Source organism: Trichoplusia ni, chromosome 6, assembly GCF_003590095.1.
Source record: "Trichoplusia ni isolate ovarian cell line Hi5 chromosome 6, tn1, whole genome shotgun sequence".
NCBI lineage: Eukaryota > Metazoa > Arthropoda > Insecta > Lepidoptera > Noctuidae > Trichoplusia > Trichoplusia ni.
Genome location: NC_039483.1, coordinates 583771 through 610416, shown reverse-complemented (window position 1 = coordinate 610416; position 26646 = coordinate 583771). Strand labels below are relative to the sequence as shown.

General features: G+C 34.9%; 1 protein-coding gene across 1 annotated transcript; it reads left to right on the top strand.

The window, feature by feature from the left end:
* The first annotated feature begins 401 nt into the window (after positions 1 to 401).
* LOC113495015 lies at positions 402 to 3267 on the top strand. The gene is made up of 4 exons (XM_026873574.1): positions 402 to 791; positions 1361 to 1571; positions 2093 to 2202; positions 2748 to 3267. Exons 1-4 carry the CDS (start codon positions 683 to 685, stop codon positions 2822 to 2824), a joined length of 507 nt encoding a protein of 168 aa, XP_026729375.1. The 5' UTR covers positions 402 to 682; the 3' UTR covers positions 2825 to 3267.
* Positions 3268 to 26646: the final 23379 nt, after the last annotated feature.

The following is a 26646-nucleotide window of genomic DNA, read 5'->3' as shown; positions in this document are numbered from 1 at the left end:
AAATGTATTATTCACGCATTCTAAACTCGTTAAAAAATTCTATTAATAAATTATAACACGACTCGTCACGCTGAGTTTTTTGCTCCCAGTAGCGACAATATATATCCATATACATTAACACGAAATCCCTTTCGAGGCTAAAAAGCTCTATAATTTATTTACCGCATAAGTACCTTTCATCTCAAATGTGCTACTGACGGTACTCTGCGTCAAGTCCTTAATGTTTGTCTCTTATACGCGATTAAAATTTAAAATTATGGATTTTCCGTTTAATATTTTGGGTTGGATGTATTATTGTGATGACTAGAAAAAAAAACTTTAAGACAGATCTAATGACGACGTTAAAATATTTAACCCTACCTTTCTATCACTCCAAACAAATAAACGAACTTCAGAGGTAAATCTAATCTAAATCGTAGGTGGGAAATTCGTGCTCGGAAGGGAGACAGACAATAAAAGAAAGAGATAAAAGATACGAGATATAAGATAATTTTCGATCTACGGTAAACACCTTACATTGATTAATGAGATCATTTGCATTGACACAGCTATCGCAAATAGCTGATAACATGCCAATCAAACCTAATTAACAGTCAAGGTTAACTACATCACGTCTCTATAAATGAACGATCGGAGATAAATCATTGGAAACTGTCTCAAGAAGTGCAAGAAAACTCAGGAAATGTTTGAAAAATGTATAAATTTCAATTTCTTTTTTGTCCGTTTCCTTAGTATTGTTTTGTTATTATTTACGATGCCGACTAATCAGCAGCAGCCAACTACGCCCACAGGTACGTCTTGCTTTGACCAGCGACCTTCATAAGGTCAGATTTGGGGGTTGGTAACCTGGTGAAGAAGTCACGTTGCTCGGGCAGTTGTACCACGGATGTTTTTTAATGGTTGAAGATTAGAATATTAATAACGTTATTACATAACTTTCACATGGCGGAGCCAAGTCCCAAATTAAACAAAGCTTGTATTATGAGTATAGTAAATGTGTTTTTTCTTAGTTTGTGTATCGGGTTGTTCGGAATCTCTAGTGTCACGAGTTTTGTGGAAGTAGACGCTACAGCAACGTACCAAGTACCATGATATACATATTTACTACTACTTACAATTTGAGCTAATTTTTATTAATTTATTTAGTAAGTGATTTATAAACAGAAGGTCTGAAGGTCACTTTTGTCTTTACCTGAATTCGGTATTTTGTACGCCCGTGTGGGCAAAAAATGATCTTTATTCCTCAATTATTTTATTATATTATATTTATTATTTGTTCATCAATTAAGTCCTCAGTTCAACAGGATCTCATAAAGTAATAATCGTCGTCAACATCTGAATTAATAATTTCTGTACACAGTGGGTACAACTGAAGGTGAAGTAACCGATTTGTCGGAAAACGAAGTTGACAAAGCCTTGCTGATGGACTTTGGACTATACACCCCTGTAGAGTACCACTACGAAGTGAACCAATGGATAAACCATCAGAAAGAATACCCGTGGATCGGAAAACACACGGATGCTAGACTCGAAATGTGCTACCATCAATACCTCAGATGTGCGACAAGCCAGTGCGTATTATGGACATTTTGTAAATATTTTATAGTAACGGTCGTGAGACTGATTTATCATTAAGTGATGCAATGGTTTACTCACGCGACCCCGCCGCGTCAGCTCTTGATTAAGGACTCCGGTTGGGTCCGAAACTAGTTGGGCACTCCCGACAAATACGCGTGAGAAAACCGTTACATTATTTAATAATTATTTATATATTTAAAAAAAAAATCAAGTCAAGCCAAGTTTGCTGCGTCAGTTGATCCCGCGTAGCAGTAGCATTTGCATCCACGAACGCTATTATTGGTATTGGTGTCTTGGGCATGGGACTTGAATGTTTGTGACACCATTACGACAGACGGTTTTAAACTCCTTAGTGGGGGATTCGTATCAAAAATCAAATGCAACCTCATTGCTGTTATTTCATCAACTTTACCGCAGATCTTTATCATAATTCTTCTTCTTTCTTTAGACTTCTGCTATTTTCTTGGTATACTTCGCCTTACAAGAAGGGCATGTATTAAGGGTATTTTTGCAGAGAATCGCCTGCTCCCGTCTGTGCATTCTACTCACAAGTATGGGAGTCCGGTGTTAAAACTGTGGACACTTATTGTGATGCTTTCTTCGAAAACTGCAGGATAGGTTATCGTAAGTAATATAATATCGCATTGTAAATTATTCTCTCTTTTAAATTGATAACGTGTAATTTGCACGGCGACGATGGAAAGCTACCATCAAATGCTCCCTGTACCACAGAACGGATAGTTCAGTGGTTCAGGTCACCCCATAACAAAACAACTGAAGCCACGTGTAGCGGGTTCGATCCCCTCGTAAGTCAAGTATTTGTGTAATCCACGGACATTTGTATTGAGTCTGGGTGTCTTTGTGCATGTAACTTGAAGGTTTTTGAAACCCCACGCGACACAAGGATTCAATTCCTTAATACCGTAGACGATTAAAAGAAAAACCAGGCAAATCCGGGAGAAGATGGCAGGATGAACTGAATTCCTTCTTACTAAACTGATCACTCGCGGCTTATGAGCCAGGCACGTAGAACAAGAATGGGAAATGCTTTTCTAAACATTAGAATTTGGGAATTTTTTAACATTTGTTTTAAAAGGAAGGTACTTACTAGGGCCTGAAGTAAGCCAAAGCTGAATGAAATCTCAAATGTATGTTTTTTATTTCTTCAGAATACTGGCGTCTTATTACCTATGGCAAGTGTGATTTGGGAAGAACATATGGCTGGGACGAGGTCATTGAATATTGAAGAAAGCCAATACTTCATCATCATCATCAGCCCATATTCGTCCATTGCTGGACAAATACCCAATTGCACGAGCTATCTTCGGCTCATCGAGAGCTATCTTCGGCTGCTCACATCAAGCTCCTGCCAGCCATCCTGCGTACTACAGTATAATATTTTGACGGGCCTGTTGGTCTAGTGGTTAGTGACCCTGACTGCTATACCGGAGGTCGTGGGTTCGATTCCCATCCAAGACAAATGTTTATGTGATGAGCACGATCATTTGTTCTCTGTCTGGGTGTAATTGTATTTAGACATATATACCTAAGTATGTTTATCAGTGGTCTAGTACTCATAATACAAGCTTTGCTTAGTTTGAGACTAGATCGCGTTATGTGAAAGTTGTGGAATATTATAGTATATACGACGATATTAACCTCACTCAATAAATGAAATAAAGTGAAAAATTAATTGTTTAAAGTGATCAAATTGAATACAGTTTCATCTGTCTGCCCGGAATTCACGAGAGAGCCTACTGTCACTTCTTAAAAGACTGTTGAAAACAAGACGACTTGCAATAACTACAGCTTAATAGGGATGATGAGTGGGTAGAAAAAGAAAAAATCTAATTAGTCCCTCAGTTAGATAATTGAAAAAAATTAGACACGTATTTGTTCGTTTTTTTGAAAAACTAGAATTGACAAAAATTAACTGCTTTAAAGTTTAGGAGAGGGGGGCTTGTGACGTAACGATATGGTAAAATTTATACTCAATCGTGACGTCACGCGTAAGTTTCATTCACTGTAATTTGGTCAATTTATGTTTGCGGGACAAATTAAAAAATACGTATCCATTATTATACAAAAAACTACAAGACGTACATTGCAAAAAAAATGTCATCATGCCTATTACAGAATGGTTTACTCACCAATCGACTCGCGACAAATAAATGAGAAAATTTACAAGTGCCAAGTATGATTTTTTCTATCTATATATAATTATATTCTTTTTTATATATAAAAATGATTTGCTGATATTTAGTCTCGCTAAAACTTGAGAACGGCTGAACCGATTGGACTAATTTAAGTTTTGTAATATTCGTAGGAGTCCAGGGACAGAATAATCGGTAAAAAATATGGAAAAGTTGTAAGGATAATCTACTTTTTGTATCTTTGACAGAATTTTTATCATCGACTGTTTGCCGAGGACAGCTATCACCATTCCCCTGCTCTTATCCCAATTATTTTATTTGGGGTCGGCGCAACATGTCATCTTCTTCCATACCTTCCTATCGGCCGTCATCTCACAAGAAACACTCTTTACAGCCATATCGTCTTTCACACAATCCATCCATCGTTTCTTTGGTCGTCCTCTTCCCCTATATCCATCCACATCCATGATTAACGCCTTCCTTATCACATGATGCCGGGGACAGCTAGTAAGTAATAAATAAATAGCCAACACTATATAAGTATAATTAATTATAATGAATACCATAACATTTTCTTTTTTTTTTTGTATTCCGTGGATAACGGTGTGAGTGACGCGTTTGTATTGTACATTTGTTATAAATTGTTCTATAAGATCGAATGTGTAACTGTTTGTTATCTACACTCTATACTAATGTATAAAGCTGAAGAGTTTGTATGTTTGTTTGTTTGTTACTACTACTGGTCCAAATTGAAAAATTATTTTTGTGTTGAATAGACCATTCATCGAGGAAGGTTATAGGCTATATACCAAAACGCTGCGACTAATGAAAAAAATAGGGCGGTTATAAATTATAACTTAAATCTTCTTACCACGCGGGCGATGTCGCGGGCAACAGCTAGTTCCAAATAAATAAATAACATAGTAATTAGTATCCGTCCCCCGCAAGGTGAAAAATTAGACTAGTGCAATTGAGTAACTATGATTTCGATGTTTTAACCAAATCGGTCCATCCAGTTCAAAGTTATGAGCTAACAAAAAAAAAAAACAGACGAATTGACAACCTCCCCGTTTTTGAGATCGGTTGAAAATAAAACAACAATAACTCGGACAGCCATCTCCTGGGAGACTTGAGAAATATAAAGCGCTTGCTCGTATACTTGGTGTAGGAATCGCGCGTGAATGGCGATTAGATGGTTTTGACATCGTAAAAGCCATGGTTTATTGTCTACATTCGTTTATACGAGACAACTGTGTTACACTCTAACAATTTATGTGTGCCACCATTAGGCGTGGGTGGAAGCGATGGAGTTTTAGTGGCGTGGTCTTTGTGGTCGAGACAGCTTTACAGTTCGGATGTAACTTGACACTTTCTAAAACAGATTTGAAAAACCGCGGCGGGGCCGCGGGCAATAGCTGGAGGTACTATAAAAATATGTAAGTGGGCTCCGTTTTTTTTTTTCAGATGTGCAATTAACTAATGACCTTCCGAGTTGAGTGGAAGGGTCAGACTTTGACTGATTAAAAGCCACCCACATTCCTTCTTCTGCCATTTTGTGTATCCTTGGCCACAGTATCCTCTTCGGACAATCCCGCTGGCCCGGCTAGCATCAGCCCTAAAATACTCCACAATTCTGGAAGACATGTCTTGCGCGCCATCCGACACGGCCTGGTCCTGATTGGGCACTGAGTTACGCATTGGTCTTCCTACTCCCGACTAATCGCACATGAATGGAATTCAGTCCTAAACGGTTCCAAAATAAACTAAATAACTTTTCCACCCGCTTCCAACGCGACCCTAACTTTACGTCCCCAATCAACGTCGCAAGCAATAACGTACAAACTTTATGGACCTACCTGTAAATTGCCAACTTTAGAGAAAATGTGGAGTAAAACTTATATAACTGGGGTGGAACGGAATCGCCTCTTGTATCGCAATTAAAAAGTTGTAGTACGTACCTACGTACTGAGATAGTAAGCTCTCAAGTTTTTTAATACTTTAGAGCTCGATGATGAGAATGTTCTATGGTTTATGAAGTAATTTCCTCGTTCATCTATGAACGTTTACTTTTCAAGAGCTTATTATGAGTAGCTGAATGATATGTAACATAAGTGTACAGATAACTTTTTTTCTTTCTCTCAGAAAACAATAGTTAATCTATACTTATATATAAAGCTGAAGAGTTTGTTTGTTTAAACGCGCTAATCTCAGGAACTACTGGTTCGAATTGTTTTTTTTTGTGTTGAATAGACCATTTATCAAGGAAGGCTATATAACATCACACTGCGAAACGGGGAGAATTCTAACCACGTGGACGAAGTCGCGGGCAACAGCTAGTTATACAATATTACCATAACACACTGAACAAAATGAGGTATTAACGGAGATAATAATTCAACATGAGAGGTAGGTGCGTTAAGGAGTACTACGTGCAAGTATCCTATTCCTGTAAAAGGGGACATTTTGTCTGATTGTTCTCAGCCACTGACGATAATAAGGGTCATAAAATACAACGTTTTTCCCTATTATATGCAACGTTGTTACAGTAGTTACAATACTAGAGTATCAAAGAAGGTTCAGTTTGAACAACGAATATTAGATTTCTGCCTTTTATCAATTAAATTGGAATAAAAATGTCAGATCATGTTTTTAAATATTTTGGATTTTACTCGACGGGCCGTTAATTTCATCCTTGAATTGCACTTCACGCATACCGAGTATTTGAAGCCATCGTGGCGTACCTACTAGGCGCTTTAATTCGCATCTGGCTGAACAGTAAATGCTTGTACTAGGGACTTGGATGTTTGTGATAAAAAAGCCTGCTGAAAAAGAAATAAATTTCCATCACGGGCGTCGATAAAAAAAAAGAGTTCAAAAAGCGCATTTTGATGTTGAGACTCCGCTGCTCATTATTCCAATTTTAACTGAGAACTTTATGTCGCTGAAAAATAAATTGACTAAACATCCTGTCAGTATATAATATGATCATTATCACATCTAATTTGCCTGTAATCTTCTTTCCTTCTAGTCACATGTATATTGGATGAGTACACTCATATGATACAAACACATGAAGCAACACAAATGAACTGATCAAAAATACTGATTTTCTGTTTCTGACTGCATTGTGACTCCTTACTCTAAGAAAGCGAAGTATAAGTGTTTCTTTGTTGGGAGCAGGTAGATCGATGTTCTGAATAAATTAAAAGGGAGTGCTCAGCAGGGAATAACGGTGTTATCTAGCCTAGATGGTAGAAATTGATAAATATTTAACAGCTGAACAGAAACTATGGCTTTATAGGGTTCGAATTTATTGGAATAGGGATCCGAAAGTGTTTTGTTTTACCTTTTATTTTATTCAAGTGTTGATAATATTTAAATACGTATGTAGAAAGATAACGTGGTTAGAATATTTAAAAGTTGAAAGCAGATGTAAATAACACTGAAATCAAACAAAGAAACAAAAAAAACCTAACTCTGAACTCATTATTTCTTGTACTTAAATAAAAAGTAAAATTTTAATAAGTATATTATAATTATTGTAAGTGATATTAAAGCACTTACAGAAATATTTTTGTCAGAAAACGCCCGCAAATAAAGGATTGAATTAAGGCGGGAGTTTTTTTATGAAAAATTCCCACTCCTACCGTTTAAACAAAGCAAAATGATTACCTTTACGAAATTTAAAGAAACAAAAAATCACCTTTCTCACGCATCACTCATTCGTTAAATATAATCCGAGTTGAGAGATCATTCGTTATTTATTCGTATAACGCAAAAGTATCGTTTTCCCTTTTACAAGTAATGCCGCGTTCACACCAAACGTACAGTCAGAACGGTTTATCAGTTGCCTACTTATACGTATTAACAATACTTTAAGTATAATTCAGTACACGAATTACAAAAGAAATACGTCTCGTTTGAGTGTTAGCGACTATCTGCGCAAATACTTATGTATTTTTAGTTTAAAATTAACATCACTTTTTATAATAGACACAATAAAATTTGTCTTTTGTTTCAATTGTAAGAGAAAAACAAATTAAAGAGGAAAACGGTTTTTTTATTCCCGTTAAATTCGTGAACACCTGAGTCATTCATCAAACATAGAACAAAGTACAAACACAGACATTGTAGACATAATTAGATTTGTCGTAATTAAAAAGTCGTAAGTTAGCCTACAGGTGGCTGTGTGAGTGTGAAACAATGGTACAGTGTTCCAAAAATTTTCACTTTTTCCATCTTGTGGTAGATACGCGTACATACTTCATAATTCCATGCTCACATCGCAGCTTATAGTAAGCCTTGGAGCTAAGTACTACCTCTTTAAAGGACGACTTCTGCAGCTGTGGGTACGTGTCACCGCACTGTGCAGCGTAGACAGACGTCTGCCTTCTACAGCTGCCACAAACTAAGTTTAAAATTTGATATGGATTATAACAAATGGTTAAGTCGCCCGTCTAGTTTTGGACCCAATCGGAGTCCTTAATCATGACCTGACGTGGCAAGTCGCGACCACGCTGCCGTTTCTTCAGAAACTAATCGGGCAATTGGTCCGTCGTTGGCAAACCGTTGCTTCATTTATTGATTAATCGTCCTCAATAAAATCACTATCAAATTTTAATGTGATATATGCCTCTTTGCTGACAATAGGTGACGATACGTTTGGTTTGAACGCTTCCTAAGAGAATGAAAATCGGTAGGAATCTGTTGAGTGTGACGTGCCTGTATCGTTCACTTTGATGGCGCCTTCTTAATGTTTTATATCCCTCAGGCCCTCCGGAGTGTGATGTAAGGCTTTAGGCAGGTAGGCGCGATGACAAGAAGAAAGACATGAGTTGTGTTGAACGGTATCTTTGGGTCAAAAGTAGGGTAAGGTGTGGTTAAAATAATATAGTAATTTTGAGCCCTAAAATGACAACATTAGCGAAAAACTTTTAAATTCTTCTTAAAAAAATTTAAGCCAATGAACTTGTCAAGTAATTAATTATCGTTACCCACTCATAGGATATCACCGACCCAATGATTATACCAATGACGTCACAATTTGTTACTTTTTATTAATTTTACTTGCCGTTATTCAAGGGTGATCAACTATTTGTGCGATTCGCCCAAAGCTTCGAATCTGACTTGAATATCTGCAACAATCCTTACCCATTAAAGCAAAGACCGGCGTTATACGCGTAGTAATACGAAGTAATTCACTTCATATGTAATTAACAACCCTCTCGCGATGCCAAATTAAATTTTACTTTATATTTGTCGTAATACGTTACGTGAAACGCGTCAATGCTGTAGGTACTATTACAATAAGACGTTACGTGTGTTTCGAACTCAATTATAAACCGCTCAATTGGGTGTACTGGCATGTGCGGTAATCAAGTGTTCTATTTGAACCATAGAAGGAACGATTTATTGTTCCATAGAGCTTTATATTAACGATTTTAGATTCATTTTTAAGCAAACCTTTCTTAGATTGTGTCGTCCTGCGTAGGATCGGTGTCAGATCAGTGATTTTTTTCTTTGGTATTTTGCATTTTTTTCGAAGCTTGCAAAACTGTAACGTTTCACATAATCGTTGTTCAATAGAAAATCGCTTGTTCTCTACTTAGTCGCTGAGCCTATCTTTACGAAGTGCTAGGCTAAGCCGGACCGGATCCGTTTAGTTTCCGGACCGGTATTCCGTCCTACCTTGAAGAGTCAGAAAAAATACTGAAAAATACAAAACTTAACGATTGCATCAAAGAACATTGATTTGTCTTGTTTAGCAACGAGGCTTTTTTTAGATTTACGGTTTTATTAAGAAGTGTCACCCAGTTTAATGTTTCGCCTAAATGTGATGATGAATCTGTCACTCTCATAAGTCAGGTGACAAATGGACAAAATCTAAATTAATTTACTCTTGATAGGCTACTAAAGGCACCTTCTTGAATGTCACAAAAATAACATTTCGAGAGCACCCCGTATCGTTCACTCCTCACCGCTTCCTAAGTTCTCTAGCTGTGAAAACGAAATCGCACAACATAGTCCACAATACAGCGTAATTTCAAAAACTTACTCAAATAAGCATCGTTATTTTAAAATCTGATATTTTTATTTAAGAACATCATTGAAGAAGGCAATAGTAGCAAGGTTGCTGACTTTTGTTGCATTTTCGCAACAAAAGTGTGGTGTCTGGTGGTCTAAATTCTGCAAGATTTATTGCAATGAAATCCATTAACACTATTAAGAAAAGCCATTAGAAGATATCAACAGTGCCAGAAATTCATATAAATAGTCCTCAACTCGCGTATAAAAGTCGAAAATGGAATCTATATATAAGATCCTTTTCACTACATTCTGAATTCTTTATTCAATTGAACGGAATAACGTAATATGACATTAAACGAAAAGATAAGTAAGTAGGTCAGTCAACAGTTGACGGGATCTTCCGCTGTTCGCAACCGTAGCGCTAAAATGGTGCTTTTGTTGAATCATATAAAAAGATTCTCAAAATAATTTTGTAAACTCGGCGATGTCTGAAAATATATTATTTTTGATATGTGATCTATAAAATGTCGTCATGATGAAAAAAATTATTTAAATAACTAAAACGTTCAAAGACAGTTTGTTGCCAATACATATTAACGATATTTACATGCTTGGACCCATTTTAATCCCCTAGAATTATATTTCAGCTGCGTCTAAAACTAACATCAGCCGATGAATGATGCCAAACATTGGGCTTTTTTGTTTTATGGATTAATGGTGATCAAGAACTATTTTACTTATAAATAAATAAATAAATGCGGACAACATCACATACATTGTTCTGAACCCAAAGTAAGTTGCTGAAGCACTTGTGTTATGGAATTCAGATACAACGAAGGTACCACAAACACCCAGACCCGAGACAATGTAGAAATGTGAATTTTTACATTGACCCGACCGGGGATCGAACCCGGGACCTCAGAGCTAGCGACACCTTGAAACCGGTGCGTACGCCACTCGACCACGGAGGTCGACTTAGACAATCATATTACAAATTCTTTCGAATATTCTATTCTGGAAAAACACCATTTTAGCAACATCTGCTGTCCTCAGAGTAACGATATGCGACTCGGCAGAGAGGAAAATCTCGGATTGTACTACTTGAAGTCCGAGACGATTTACTTAAGTTTATTGTAGAAAGAATATTCAAGTAATAAATATCCACTTAGTTTTAGTTCCATATTTGTGGAGAGTATGCTTGTTGACTTTTTTTTTGAACAATAAAGAATATTACCTCTATTTTAAATTAGAGATTACTTAATAACTTCATGTACAGTGTTAAATGTTTGCTATATATTTGCGATATACTAAAAAAAAATACTTCATCATATAAAAATCTACTTCTAAATTAATGTTAACGCTCAGTTATATGGGCACGCGACGCTTACGCGACTTATACAATAAACGAAATGTTTTCGAAGTGAATTGTTTCTTCTTTGTTGAATTCAGCAATGGGCTATTTCTGCCACTGTCTTCTTCCAGAAAAGTACTATTTCTGGGTTAAAAACAATCGATATCAAATAAAATATCGTTAATTTATACCATGTAGTGAAGAAGAACATGCATTTTATTCCATGTCGGTATCTTTTTAGCTAAAGGAAATGACTCAGTGTTTGCTCCTTATTCTTCGTTCCGTGCCTTTTACCACAGTTTCAAGATTAACTTCAATTAAATTGAACTAATAAGGGCTTAGGAAATTGTATTTATCGTTAAATGGTGTCTTTGATGAGGGTGACATGACAAAAAACGATAATTCGAGAAGTATTTAAAAACCACAAGATTTTCTAAAAACGTTTGATTTGATAATTTTCGTATTATACAAGCCGCGAATTAATTGACGCGAATCCTTTTTGGAAAGCAGTCGAATTTAATTCATAATTTGATTTTCATTCATTTTGTATTAGAAATTTACCCACTTAAATAGGTAACAGAAACACTGAAAATCATTTTTTGCTTCACAGTAAACGTTTAGGAAAAAAGCAAGCCGAAACAAAAAGCGAACATCTTCAATTAATAGATTGCGTTGGTCATTATCGGGAAAATACGTAGCGTACTAATTAACTAAGTCAAGTTCCAGTGATTAAATTAAAACTTAATTACAGTCTTCAGAAAACAGGGAACAGGGACCATTATTTACTTTATTAAAATGTTGTGTAATCTTTCGTCGACTTTAAGAATAGGAACTGAGTTTTGAAGTTATGATGAAAAATTTCTAAATAGTTTGATGTTATTGTCCAGTAGAATTTACAATTAAATATAATTGGATGATTCTTTGTTAATGTACTTGTTTCATGGAATTATGGGTGACTAGCGGTCGCCCGCTGCTCCACGCGGGCGTGGGCCATTTTTGTACAGCATAATATAGTTTTATTTTAAAAGCGTATAAAACGAACCCTCTGTTAGTTTTAATACTCCAAGAATATGCGTACAAATTGATGATGTTGAGTATTTTTAATGTAATTTTATCCTCGAATCGCACTTTTTATCGTTTATTTTTATATTTGCGCCCTCGCTATAAATATTTTTGTATACAAATAAAGTCTGTAGCATAGTAAAAAAAGATTTGTACTACAACGCAAAAATATGTTTGCGACCTCTAAATCAAAACAAAAAGCAGCAAAATTAAATTGTTATTTTTGTTGTTTTCGCCCACCGATTTCATCCAAAAAAGTTTTCATAATACTTAAAATGTTAAGCTAAGTTAAAATTTCATGCGACGAAATTCGGTAAGCACAAAATCAGTTTGGGAACTCCAAACTTTCTCACTTCGGTAAAACGTAAACAATTTATTCGAACAAAAAATAACTTTTAAATTTGCGTCAAAATAATCGAAATTGACCCAAAGTTAATGTTTATCTATTTGCGTCGACCGTCTAAGAGTTTACAAGACAAAGTTTTTCAATCTAAATTAACAAAGAAAATTATAAAGATTTTGCATTTTAATGTTTCTGGAACGGTCCATTCATGATGTTTACGTATTTTTATGAATACTCATTAATATTCAGGTATTTTTTTCGATGTTTACTCTCCCCCGCTAGGTTCCTTAATTGAGTTTCCTATTTTTGTAAAACGATTAGCTGTGTTTGAATATAACAATCTTTCGTTAATTTTATGTTGATTCAGTACTGTTTTATGTGCCACTACTACAGAACTTATATAAATAGGGGACAGATTATCAAAACATGTTTTTTTTTGTCTCGTAAACAAAAAAAAGGGGTTACATTGAAATAAAATCGTCGTGTTATGTCACTTATCAGTACGCAACTGAAGTTACTAGCCCCAAAGTGTTTTTATTCTTCCTAATTTTCTAATGATGTGATAAAATACGTATTCAAATTTTTTTTTTTCTTTATAACGGGCTAAACAGATTTATATTATTAGATATAGTCAAATATATGGTATTTGAATATATGATTTAATATGAGAGCTGAGTTTGATAAGCAATCATATCCACCGCCTAAAATACAACGCCAACCTGAACCAAATATAACGCAGCCAATAGCTTTCACAATTCTCTTCATTTGAATACCCCGATCACGGGAAAAAGTGATTTAAAATGTTGGAAATGTAACTTTGTTGGTAAAGAATACGGAAAGTCCATAAGTTTATTTATTCCCCCACTGTTTCAATTTGAAGTTGAAAGTTTCAGCTTGTTTCTGTGTTTCAGTAGTGCAGGTAACTTAGCTTTTTAAAATAGTGCCAAGTTGCTTTGTATGTAAGGTGCATGCAAATTTCAAATGCAAAAAGTTTTTTGAAGACAACAGCGGTTCTGTTAAGGTAATGTAAATTTTGTTACGTTATAAATGTAATTCTAGGTAAATTTTATGCGTTCAGTGAAATACTATAAAATTAAAAAATTGTCAATTAAATATTAAACGTTATATTTTTTTGCATGCCGCCGACTTCAGCAGTCGAGATGAGTTTTAAAAACGAAATTGACAAAAAGTATGTTCGATACTAAGTTCTTAAAATAAATCACAGCGGACGATACCGAAACCAAAAATAATGTATATTTTTTTCAATTTTCGTCTGTGCGTTGGTGCGCGATGAACTCTCAGCAAGGGTTTATCTGATTCAATTGCGTTTTGTGATGTATTAGGAAAGGCTTTATTTTATTTCATTTACCAGTATTGCATCAGTTCAGTTGATAAATATAAGTTGTGCCAAATTTGAGAATCACGTATCTTAAAAAAATACCTAATACAACCAACCAACCAACAAACTTACCTAATAACAAATTGCAGACCCAGCCCTTAATCAAACTGCACGAGAAACAGTCTTCGCTTAATACATCATATACTTAAATATATACATATAGTCGTACTTCCAAGAATGAAATGAGAAGTCGTGGGCTGATATAATCCGTACCCAACGGTAAAACCCCTGGATTTACCTGTAGTATTAACATTTTGATTTCACTGACGATATTTTTATCTCTCTCAATCTGTACTCGGGAACTTTAATCAAGTGCGACCTTAAAAATACGGGATAATGCTTAAAAAGCTAAAAGAAACGTTTATGACTTTTCTTATACTTTTTCTTTTTTTATTTCCATATAATTTTCTTTTGTTTAATCGTTGTGTGAAAATTTTAAATGAAAATTCGTGCATACATAGTTTTTTTGATTTAATTATGTTCAAGGGTTTCGAACCACAGACTAAAAGCTTTATTTATAATAATAACTAAAGTTATTATCTATATACTAATATATAAAGCTGAAGAGTTTGTTTGTTTGAACGCGCTAATCTCAGGAACTACTGGGCCAAATTGAAAAAATATTTTTGTGTTTAATAGACTGTTCATCGAGGAAGGCTTTAGGCTTTAAACCATCACGCTGGGACTAATAGGAGCTAAGATACAATGGAAAATAAAACCGGGCAGGTATACCTAAATCATAACTTATATCTTCTACCCACGGGGACGAAGTCGCGGGCAACAGCTAGTTATAAATAAATTATAAATTTCAGTGTTGAAGTATTTTGGCTAAAAAATAACGTTAAACAACGGTTGGAACGTCATTAATTAGTCATCCAACCGATTTGTTTTTCTAATATGGGATCCTCAGTGTTGCGACTCCGCTTACAGTCAACATATAGGTATTATTGTTGCTTATTGTACTGTTAAGTAGACATACATTACATTTGCCTCGCAAATTATATAAAGGAGAAAATTAAAGAATGCTTCAGAAAGCGTTCTGTCGAGTCTTCCAAATAATTACGTCGATGTATAAAGTAATAGCGACGGAATTATATTATAATAATGAAATGAAAAAAGTCTGTTCAATTATAGTTTCATGATTTTGTCATTGCTAAAATTTTTTTTTGGTTATTATGTACTTCTTGGCCGGTAGTCGAGTTATACTCCAATTTTTTTTTTAAGGAATACCAATCTAGTAACAAAGAAAAACCGGTTTGCAAATTATAAGTCACCTATCCTGATCGTGCCAACCCTTGCCTTGATTTCATTGGCTGTTATAGCGGCAACAGAAATGCACCATCCAACTAAAATGTCTAGCTATCACGGTTCAGAAAAGTTAAGCCTTACATAGATGACAAAAGTCACCAAGTAACAAGTCAGTTTCCCAACAAATCGTGTTCACCTCTGAAGCCAACACTTTATTTAAAACATTTATCGGGTCGAGTTAAAATCCCTGGAGTGATGTAAAATAATTCGCGCACAAACCGAGTGGAGGCGCGGTGGCCGCAGTTTTGATTGAATTTTGCACTCCCGACCTTATTCAGGCCAATAACCACAATAAACGAAAACTCAATTAACGATCTAGTGGTATTTTGTTTGAACGATTTCTTTTGGGAATTTTCTCGTTAAATAATATAGCTTCGACTTAATTTTTGCCTCTTTCGGTTGGTCAGTGAGTAAATAATAGTTTATTTTTTTGTTCGGAATAAAAGTTTTTGGCGAAAGTGCCTGGTACTAATTGCGAAATGCGTTGTTGCTTGTCGATCGCACATTTTGGTCAGATCTGAAAAAAACATTACTATTAAGCCCGTAAAAAAATATCGACATCGGCTAAGCCGTTTGGGCGTAGAGATAACTAACATACACATTTGTACAGGTGCATTTTAGAGGGTGTTTCACTTCGCAAACAATTGACTTTGAAGCCCAAGGAATCCCTAACGCCATTTGAAAAAAAGTGATTAATATTTTATTGAATTTACTTACGTTTAAACTTTTGCGTTGCATAATTGTATTATATTAACATCAAAGAATACCGGACTAACGCGAATTTTACCTTTGATTAGCCCGACGTTGTGACTAGGTTACGCCGGCCGTGGACACGAGCAGGTTTGCTCGTTAGTCGCGTTAATCCCCGAATTATTTTACGTTAATATTTTATTGAATTTCTCTCTAAATATTATAAACTTTTTAAAAGATAAACTTTTTAGAAGATGGCATGGCATCTTCATTGATCTCGTGTGGCCATCTTCACTACATAGTATAAAACAAAGTCGCTTTTTCTGTCATCATGTTGTATGTCCCTATGAACGCTTAAATCTTTAAAACTACGCAACGGATTTTGATGCGGTTTTCAACAATAGATAGAGCAATTCTTGAGGAAGGTTTTAGTGTATAATAAGTTTAGGTTTTGTGTAAACTGACAATATTACAACGATATTAGTTAAACATGTCGGAAAAAATTAAGCCATTCGAGAGCTTTCCTCGAGAACGCTGCCAAAACCTTTTGAGTTACAACAAAACTATGTATGGCGGGTTTGTACCTCTTTAATAAATCTACAAAAAAGTCCGCAGTGGTATATGTCTATCTTCCAAGGATAACCCACAATAACCATTTTTATGTGTTTTCTTAATACGGTAAAATTATGGGTTATTTACGAACCTATTTTTAACAATACAGTATTAATCCTTATCCAAATAAATAAGTTAGATATATTATACATGTAATATAGAACAAAATTGCCTTTTACACTACACCAAAAAAGTGAATAGGTAATGAGTTATCGTAATATTAAAATCTCCGCGCGAGAAATTAAAAATCGATGAAACGTAGCGAAGATATCGTTGGCATCTATATACTAATATACTTATACTAATATATAAAGCTGAAGAGTTTGTTTGTTTGTTTGTTTGAACGCGCTAATCTCAGGAACTACTGGTTCAAATTGAAAAAATATTTTTGTGTTTAATAGACCATTCATCGAGAGAGGTTTTAGGCTATATATCATCTCGCTGCGACCAATAGGAGCGAAGAAAAAGTCATAACTTATATCTTCTAACCACGCAGACGAAGTCGCGGGCAACAGCTAGTACAAAATAAAATAAAGACGGCTATTGATTCGTATTTATGTAACTCACGTTACTACAATATCACGGTCCACATACCTATTTACATAATTCTACATGCACAAAATGATAATATTTAATTGTACTCATTAATTTACCTTACTAGAGAACAGGATATATATCGCAAAATAAACACAACCGGGAAGAAGCAGCCTGGTAATATTGTAAATTGCCTGACTTAATTTTTCATGAATATTTCCCTGCAAGTGACCGCAAGCAATTTGAGGTTAATGAATCGTTTATAATCTGTGTGGAATATTAACCAAACAGCCCCTGTACTATGAGCTTTTAAAATAAGTTTTGATATATACAATCCACGGATATAGCGCCATCTCGCTTATACAACTAAAGTGCTGTCTCGCTTGGACGAAGGTAGCAATTCTGTTAAGAAAAACTTAGTAGGTACAGGAACAGGAGGTCGCAAATCAAAATTCATTTATTAAAATTAGGCTGTGAATAACTTTATGAATTATCATCATCATCATCATCAGCCCATATTCGTCCACTGCTGGACATAGGCATTCCCAATTGCAAGCCATCGAGATTATCTACCTTCGGCTGCTCGCCGATCTTTTCGAATGTCAGATTACAATAGAAAGCGCCCAGATTCGAACACTGAAGCAGAATTTTAAAAATACGGTAAGTATTAAATGATGTAACGGTTTCCTCACGCGTAATTATCGGGGTAGTCCGACTAGCTTCGGACCCAACCGGAGTCCTTAATCATGAGCAGACGCGGCGGGATCGCGAGTCGAACTGATTAAGGACTCCGGTTGGGTCCGAAACGAGTCGGGCTACCCCGATAAATACGCGTGAGTAAACCGTTACATCATTTAATGATGAATCATTCTCACGACAGTTACTATCAAAATATGGTAAGTAGTTATTTGTTATTAATTTAGGTTTACGAATGTATATTTTTGAATGAGACTAAAAAACATGACCAAAATTTAAAATTAGAAAGTTTAATAATTTACTCATTATTATTCGGGATATAAATAAACGGCATATTTTGATAAAATCCTAAACAACTACAGATAAAGTAAATTGTGGCAAATTTCGAAAGAACAAAACATTGATGGAATGTTTGTTGTTAAAATTTACAAACAATAACATTGAGTATAAAGTTAAAACAAATACTCCTTCAAAACATACCTTTTAATTAAACTTGAGGCCATGTAGCCGAATCTAACATCATCTCATTAGCAGTTTCATTTCATAAACTTCTACTTATACTAAAAGGCCCAAAAAACATTTTTAAAACGACATTTACCGCTGTGGAAGGGAGTCACAACTATTCCCCTATATAGCTCCATCTCTTTCCCACTAAAACTAAAAATCTGCTTTGAGATATCATGGTAGGGCCGAAGTGAATAAATTTGTAAGTACATGAAAATTTTAACAACAAACAATAGTAAGATTCATATCCCGATTCGCAAAACATCTGAAGTTAAGACATTCTCTCTGAAAGGCTAATTTATTAGAGATCTGCGCTCAATGGCCGGCTATTATCACAATTACTGCATTCATTACGAAACTTATGTGCGGATTTTGCTATTCTTAAGTATTTGGCTATGTCAGTAGTGTTTTGGTCATTAATTAACTTGTCACGTGATTTATGTTAATATGGTTGTTTAAGTCCAAGGTTCATCTTTGATGGTAATACCGTCGAAGTTTAGCTACGGTTATAAATTTGATAGGTAATTATTATTTTTTGGCAAATTTCTTTATTAAATCTTTACTTCACTTTAGCTTAACTAACTTTAGCCTGTTTATACGGAACCCCCAATTCTCAAGTCTAAAATCAAAAAACAAAATCAAAGGTTTTATTTCAAATAGGCCGTTCTCCAGGCACTTTCAAAACGTTACAACAGTGATGCCTAACACGCTTTTTACCCTTTTGTTGATCCACAGAATTAGTATTTAAAACAATCGGAGTCAGCCCAAACTCTATTGCCATAGAAAAGAAAACCTTCCAATAAATATTGAGAAGTACTTTTAAGGTATCCAAATAAGACGTAGTAGGAACCCATCAATAAGCATACACGCCCTTCCCCTCTATACGGGAAAACAATGAAATGATAAGGGAATTTATTTCCTGTCAGGAATCGAATATAGACAAAGCGACCTCCGGTCTCTCCCACCATCTTAAAGAACCTCATACTCTGTTGTGGAAGGGAGATGCCGCTCTACATTGTGTAGCGCTCTGTCCCGCTTCCACACCTACAATAATTTTACTTTGAAATATGGTGGTAGGCGTTCTGAACCGAGATGATTCGAAGCAGATATCTATTATGCTATTCAATTCACCATGAATTCGGATGATTTGTAGTTATTATGTTAAGGTTTTGAAAATGATTTGATATGGCGATGTTAAACTTTGTTAAGTACTATTCTGATATTTCTAAGTGGTTATTTATTGTTCTTTGTATCTTAAGTTAGTTATAGAAATCAAATCTAAGAAAAAGAGAGTGTACAAATAAAATGGCTGAATGACGCGTATTTTCTAATTATCCATAATCTTACGATAACAAAAGTTATGTGTGTTGAGACTATTCTAAAAAAATAAGAGAAGCTAAGTAATAGCAATGTCTATCCAAAATAGATATAAATAGAAAATCCACTATAAATTGAGCCATCGAAGAGTAAACACGTAGTAACAACTAAGTTAATAATTCTTCGTAATCACTTCATACCGACCGATCCTAAAACCTCAGAACTGATTAGAAATAAACCAGTCAAACAATTTCAAGACCATGCATCTCAATTATAAGGTTGGAATTCCTTTGTCGGGTATCCTTAATTAAAAGTCAACATTTTGTAGCTGGCCAATTTTCTGTGTTAGGAATCTTTTATACTTTTTAGCGCTGTCGTTTGTTTTGCTCGGAGTACTAGGGCGGCAGATTAGCGAGGACGATATGGATTCCGTTGGATAGCACTGAGCTTAGCTCACGTATATTGAAATCTTGATCTGTACGTTACTTGAGCTGTGTCTTAGTCTTTGTGTGTTGATGTGGAAATTGATACAGATTCGGTGTTGGTACATTAGATGTATGTGAAAGAGTTTTTTTTTTTAAGATTTTAAGTAATAGGTCGCATTGGTATTGTGTGACGACTTAAAGACGCGGATGATATTATTCGGCGGTTTAAGTTTAGTCAGTAAAGTGACACTAAACCCGCTCTCTTCTATATAGACTCCACTGGTTTACCAAAAAAAGTCGCTTTGGTATTAGTTATTTAATTATTATTTTGAAAATAACAGAATAAAAATAAATTGAATGGAATAAAAGAAAACTCAACATTTTAATTTTGTTGAAAACTAAAGTGTTTTTCTTTTAAAATTACTGAATAACTTATTTACACCAATGCTTCAACGCAGTCTTAAACGATATACGTGTTCATTACTAAAATGCCGCGATATAACCATAGAAACGGGTAGCACTCATCAAATTCAATAAACCATTCCATCGATTCCAACATTCGGTTATCGATAAGACAGCTACAGCAATAATCTCGTTATCACAGCCTTAATCGCGATAAGTCACGCGTTACACCTCAGTAAACAGGCAACCTAACCCAATTCCGATAAAGCAGCTTAACTCGCGTTAACTTACGGTAATAACCCTCAACACACACAAATGCGAACATTTAAATGCATTGGATTGGTGTTGTCACGTTATTTACAGGTGAAAAATGTTAACTAGGATTAAGGAGTGGTCTCGAAAAATGGTGAAGGCGGCCTGTAGAGTTATGTTGTGCGCTGCATCGCTACGCCTTGGTGTTGTCAGCATAGGAAGTCGTTGAAGAAAATCAGATGAATCAAAACCGATCAAGTGAAAGTCAGAGGCTATAAAAACAGATCGGTTAAGTAAGAAATATTTTTTTAGGTAGGCACAAGAAATTTCATGAAATGGCCTGGATGGAGGCAGGCTTAGGGTTCCATTGTTACCCTTGAGGAACCATAAAAAAAACAAACAGTAAAAAGTGTTGAAAACGATCTTTATTTTGTTTTTCCTCAACTTTTCAACGGTTTTCCGGTGTTTAGTCTACGTTGTTTCCGGGCCTTATAACTAAGGTATTTTATTTGATTTTGTTTAGCTTGCGACTGTGATTGTGTATTTAAATACTTTTGTTGGAGACCTGTACTATGAGAACAGTATCAGACTAGTGGCGAAACGTAGGGCCTGACGCTGTATGCGGCATATGACTTTTGGCTAACACTTTCTAATTGATTGTCATTGGCGCAATGGCGACGCGTGTCGTCAAATGCTTTTTTTCTGAGTCTGTTCTAAAATGGATTCTTGGGATACGAAACTTTTTGAAAGTAGTCTATGCGTAGTTAAATACGATGTATGTGTTGTTTGTAGGTGGGATTCAATTTCAGTAAACGTTATATGGATAATTTATAAGGATGGAGTATTAGCTACTTAAAAACCATGGCTTGTCAATTTGCCATGTTTTTTTTAATATTTCGTACCTCAGAAGTTTTGAAGAACCTTAACTTGGATGACGAATTTTCTTCATATAATTATTTCTATAGTAAGTTATTTTTCCGTTATTTAAATTCCTTTACGCAGTATGGTTTAAATAAAACTAAAGTTCATAAGTAATTTATAATAACTGTCTCTACAATTAAGAGATTTTGTGTTCACTATGTCTTGAAACTAAATTTCCAGTAATATATATGAGATACGTAAATAAATATAAAAAAAATGGTTGTGAAGACAAACAAGTGCCATATCTAACAAAGCACTTAAACCTTATAAACATTAAAACATTTTACCTTTACTCAAACCTGTGTTGACTTCACGCTACGCCGCAATAAAAACATACTTATATAGGTAAGTACAACTCCGAATCACAAAACACTCCTTTGGGGCTCAAAAAACATTCATAAATCAATATTTCTTTAGCAAGCCCCAAATGCTCATACGGAATGGGGTGAGAGCGTTCATTATTCGGCGTTTACAAGTTTTTGTGATGAAATTGTCCATAAAAACTTTCGTTCCGGCCTTTAGTTGGGTTCGCTCCAATTTTCTATTAGTGTCCCAAATGGACAAAAACTGTGTCAATTTTCCTTGTACTCCGTCAGGATAAAAAATGATCAACCGGTCATTTGGGAAATGTATTGGAAGCTGATATTTACAGAGTGACTCGCCATTCCGAAGTAATTAATTGAACTGAACAAGTTGTGTTGTTTGTGTTTGCGCAATGTACGTCGTTCAATAAAAAAGTAAAAAGTACTCTCTGTGGGTTTGTTCTAATATGTGACGCTAAAATGTTGATTATGAAATGCTGTATTAAAACGCATGGGACACAGGACTGATGGTCTGAAAATCTCAACTCTGAAGTGGTTTGACAAGGTTTTAGGAAAATGATGAAGTATGTAAAGTGATACTTTTTACTTTATGGAATTTAATCTTCAGCGACCGCTGACTCACAGGACAGTGAAAAGTTTTAATCAAATGTTTGAGTTTTATTATGAAATCAATTGTTTTCAAAATGACACAACAATACAACACATATACAGTACAACATTTTTGCATAAATATATAATAATTTAAATCCTAATCAATAGATCACAAATAAATACAAAAAACGACTTCACTTGCAACCAATACTCAAATTCAATACCCAATATTTTTAAGCTCCATACATTTTATTTCAAAAGTTCAAAGTCAATAAGTCTATGCAAGATCTGTATAAAACCACTATTTTATAGGATACGAGAATGGAAGCAGTAGTTTGTAACAATATTTTCCTTCGGAATAACTGTCAACTTATACTCGTATTTCGGAGTCAACGACTGGAAAATGTTATTTCTTACCTCAAACTGAACTGTCGTGTCCCCGTACTGAGTTCATCCTGAAAATATACGAGCTGATGTTTGAAATAAAACGTTGCGTTTACGACGAACTTTGGCTACTGAGTTTGATGAAATGCGATGTAGAAATTTAATTTAATAGCTGTCTTTTATTCCAATATAATGATATAGAGTTTCTTCACGATGTTTTCCTTCGCCGTTTGTCAGTGGTTTCATCAAATGACTCCATCAACTTTGGGGTAAGTGGATGGGAGTGTCAGACTTCTACTGACTAAAACCTATGAACCTTTCGTTTTCCTTCGTGTATTGGGGCCTCGGCAGCCCTTTAGGATAATTCCGCTGTCCCAGCATGCATCAGCCCTAATGGGCTCAACTGCTTGCTGACTTCTCTTTGACATGAGCGTGGTCCTGATCGGGCGGTGAGCTACTCATCACTGACCTTTGGCAGGCCTATGTTTACGGCGTCCGGGAGTTATACATTGCTACTTGCTTGTGTTAGGATCAACCCGGCACCTTGTACATGCATATAATACATAGAACCCTAAAGATACCACGACGAAGTTAACTAAAACTCTAGGTATGATCGAATCGCAAAAAATTAGACGTTTTCGTTTTTTGCGATTCGATCCAGTCTAGCGAATAGAGCTAGCGGCAGAAACTAACAGTCCATACATTTCAACTCGCTTAATAAACATTGTATGACAGCGTAGTAGCAAAACGTTGTCTGCGTCGTGTTTAGAATCAATATTTACATTTGAGTCACGAGTCGATTCCGGGCCGATATCGCAGTGTAACACCTGTTACGTGTTGTGTCAAGTTTGACAAGTTTTTATATACATTTTAACTGAATAATCATTGTGAATTTATAGTAGGTCTAGCGATATTCAATAATCATCATCATCTTAGCCTCTTTTTTGCATGTTGGGGTCGATTTCCTAGGTAACCAGATGTAGCCAAATGCTTGTGTTTTACAAGGCGCGATTGCTTGTCTGATCTCCTCGACCCTGGACTACACGATACCCTTTAGTAAGACGTTTTGTCAGACTTTCTAGTCCCTCACGACTGTCAAAGCTTTGTTAATAACAGCAAGGCTACACAATTTAACGTGCTTTTCGAAACACGGTGGAACTGGTTATGGTTAACTGGTACCAACCAATAAGTACAAGGATTGCAGGAGTCCTGAATCTGTGATCGATCAAGTTGTACAATTATTATTTTTAAATCGTAGTTATAGCGTCACCAGAAATGCCTCATTTGTGGATACCTCAACTCTCTAGTTGTAACGGTTCATGCGATACAGACTGGTGATTGACAGACAGACACTCGGGCCTCAGAATTAGGATTCCGTTTTTACCCTCTGGGTACGGAACCCAAAAAAGATAAAACGATAAAACTCCTCACATAAAAGGCAAAACACTACGTTTATGTTTTAATAGATTTCGAGAATTATTCATACGAGGAAGGTAAGAATCCCGTAATCCGATTACTCTCGAAGGTAAACCCGAACAGATTATATTTGTTTGTATGTATTTTAGCCTAAACGGCTGAATCAATTTACAAGGAATTATGCAAGAATATGTTACGTATGTAAGGATTTCGGGTCCCTTTGCGTCTTTAGTAAGTAAACGTTATGTTTGTACAGTCGGAGAGAAAAGTCTATTAACATAGTCTGATTTTAAATGAGCCAGTATTTAAATTGATATCAGGGTGTTAAATTACTAGGTGTAAGGCCTCTTTTTTGATTTTGTATTTTTTATAAATTGAATTGTATTAGCTGTTGCTGACTGTACGATATAAATAATAGTGTTTTTGTAATTTTTTTTCGGTAACAAATTGGGTATCTGGAAATCAATCTATATTTGAAATGAATTGAAGCGAAATTCATCATTTTAAATTGGAAGCTGCACGCAAACTAAATTGTAAATTTCAATTCTTTTGAATGTATTTGTTAATAGGCTTTCACGGTTATTAGTGAATTCATTGAGTATTTTAAAAACCTTTATTAATGATATGTGTAGGTAATAGGGATGATGACTGGGTATAAAAAGAAAAAATCTCATTAGTCCCTCAGTTTAAAGATAATTGAAAAGTATGAGACACGTATTTTTTCCTTTTTCAGAAAAACTAGAATTGACAAAGATTAACTGCTTTAAAGTTTAGGACGTGCGTTTAGCTTGTGACGTTACGATAGAGTAAAATTTATACTCTCGCATAATAAAAATAGCCCCTAAATTCATATTGCTGGATATATTTTTACATGTAGGAAGGAGCATTTTTCTCAAACATTTCGTTTTTACGAAGACCAGAAGATAGAAGCCAAGTGGTTGAGTTCACCAGCAAAACTCACTGAGCGTAAGTTGTCTTTGTGCGGGTGAAAAAACTAAATTATGGTGATACTAGAAGCTGATCCGAAATAATGAAATAAAAAATTATATTAAGTAAATATAAGTTTTCTTTTGTTCTTATCCCATTGGCAAAAATAAATTCTAAATACTCTACAAAAAATATTACTTGATTTTCCAGATTTGTCGCTTTCATAAATGATTATATAATATCTACCGTATCTTGAACATCCATCGTAACTGTCGTGATAGCTATCACATCGCGATCATAAGGCCGACGTTACCTCACGATTGCACGATAATGTAGGTATCTGATACAACACTTATCGTGATTTCAAGTATCGGGGTTCTATATTGTCATGGTAAGTTTAAATGGGCTTTTTGTTTTTAATCGTGGATTTAAAGTATATTATGGAGAAATTCTGCATTTAAGAAGAGAATTATTTATAGATTTTTTAGAATTATTATAGATTTGTGGCAAATTAAGTTTGTAGAGCTGACACCATTTTTCGTTATCTTGACCTAATAACAATGGAAATAATCATATAGCTGAAGAAACATAATAGAAAGGAATAAAATTACTTAAAAAACATCAATAATCGAGAAAAAATAATATTGGATTTAGAATATATTTCTTTTCCTGAAAACCCTCTACTATCTCGTATTTTATCGAAATCAGCCAAGAATACAACAATATATAATTGTTTTCGATTACAAAGTTACCTAAAATATCCAAGGATGTACAATATCCCACAAGTCTACGAGAATTTCTGCTACGAAAACATCGACACCCTCGTAGCAGTGCTACGCCACCCGATACTCTACGAGAAAGCTACGAGTTGTAAGAATATCGTGTAAGATATCTATTTATATAAATAGGTCAAATCTGTATTTTGTTTAGATAAATGTACAGTAACAGATGGTCCCTTTTTGGTGAAAGCGACCCTTGTACATGAGATAAGACATGCTCAGTTGATTGTTAGCGCTAAAAGGGTTATAATTATAATTTTCCTACCATTGTTCTTAATATAATAAGGGTACAGATTTGTTATATGTATGGGATATGTGTTCTGCTATCCTTTCTCGTTTCATAATTAATTTCCTTGACTTGAATTATCTTTGTGTTGCTGTTTTCTGTGAATATGCATTCAAATTTTATGGAAATAATTTTTTTTTATGTTTTCTACTTTTCAAAGATAAAGATAAGGCTGTTTGCACAAGCCCTTGTGCCTATTAACAGTTTGGTAACTAAAAGTTTTGTATTTACATTGTCTATCTTTAAAAATATTCTAGTGGTTTTATGTTAAAGAAGTATCGAACTCTTAATTTTAGCTGACATTAGTATAATTTATTTGTACGTTCTATTTATAAAATTGAAAGAACCTTAAAATAATAAAAACAA

Coding starts and splice junctions, on each gene's coding strand:
- LOC113495015 (XM_026873574.1), top strand. CDS start 683: ATGTTTGAAAAATGTATAAATTTCAATTTCTTTTTTGTCCGTTTCCTT. Junction 1,572..2,092: donor CTCAGATGTGCGACAAGCCA/GTGCGTATTATG, acceptor GTATTTTTGCAG/AGAATCGCCTGCTCCCGTCT. Junction 2,203..2,747: donor AAACTGCAGGATAGGTTATC/GTAAGTAATATA, acceptor TTATTTCTTCAG/AATACTGGCGTCTTATTACC.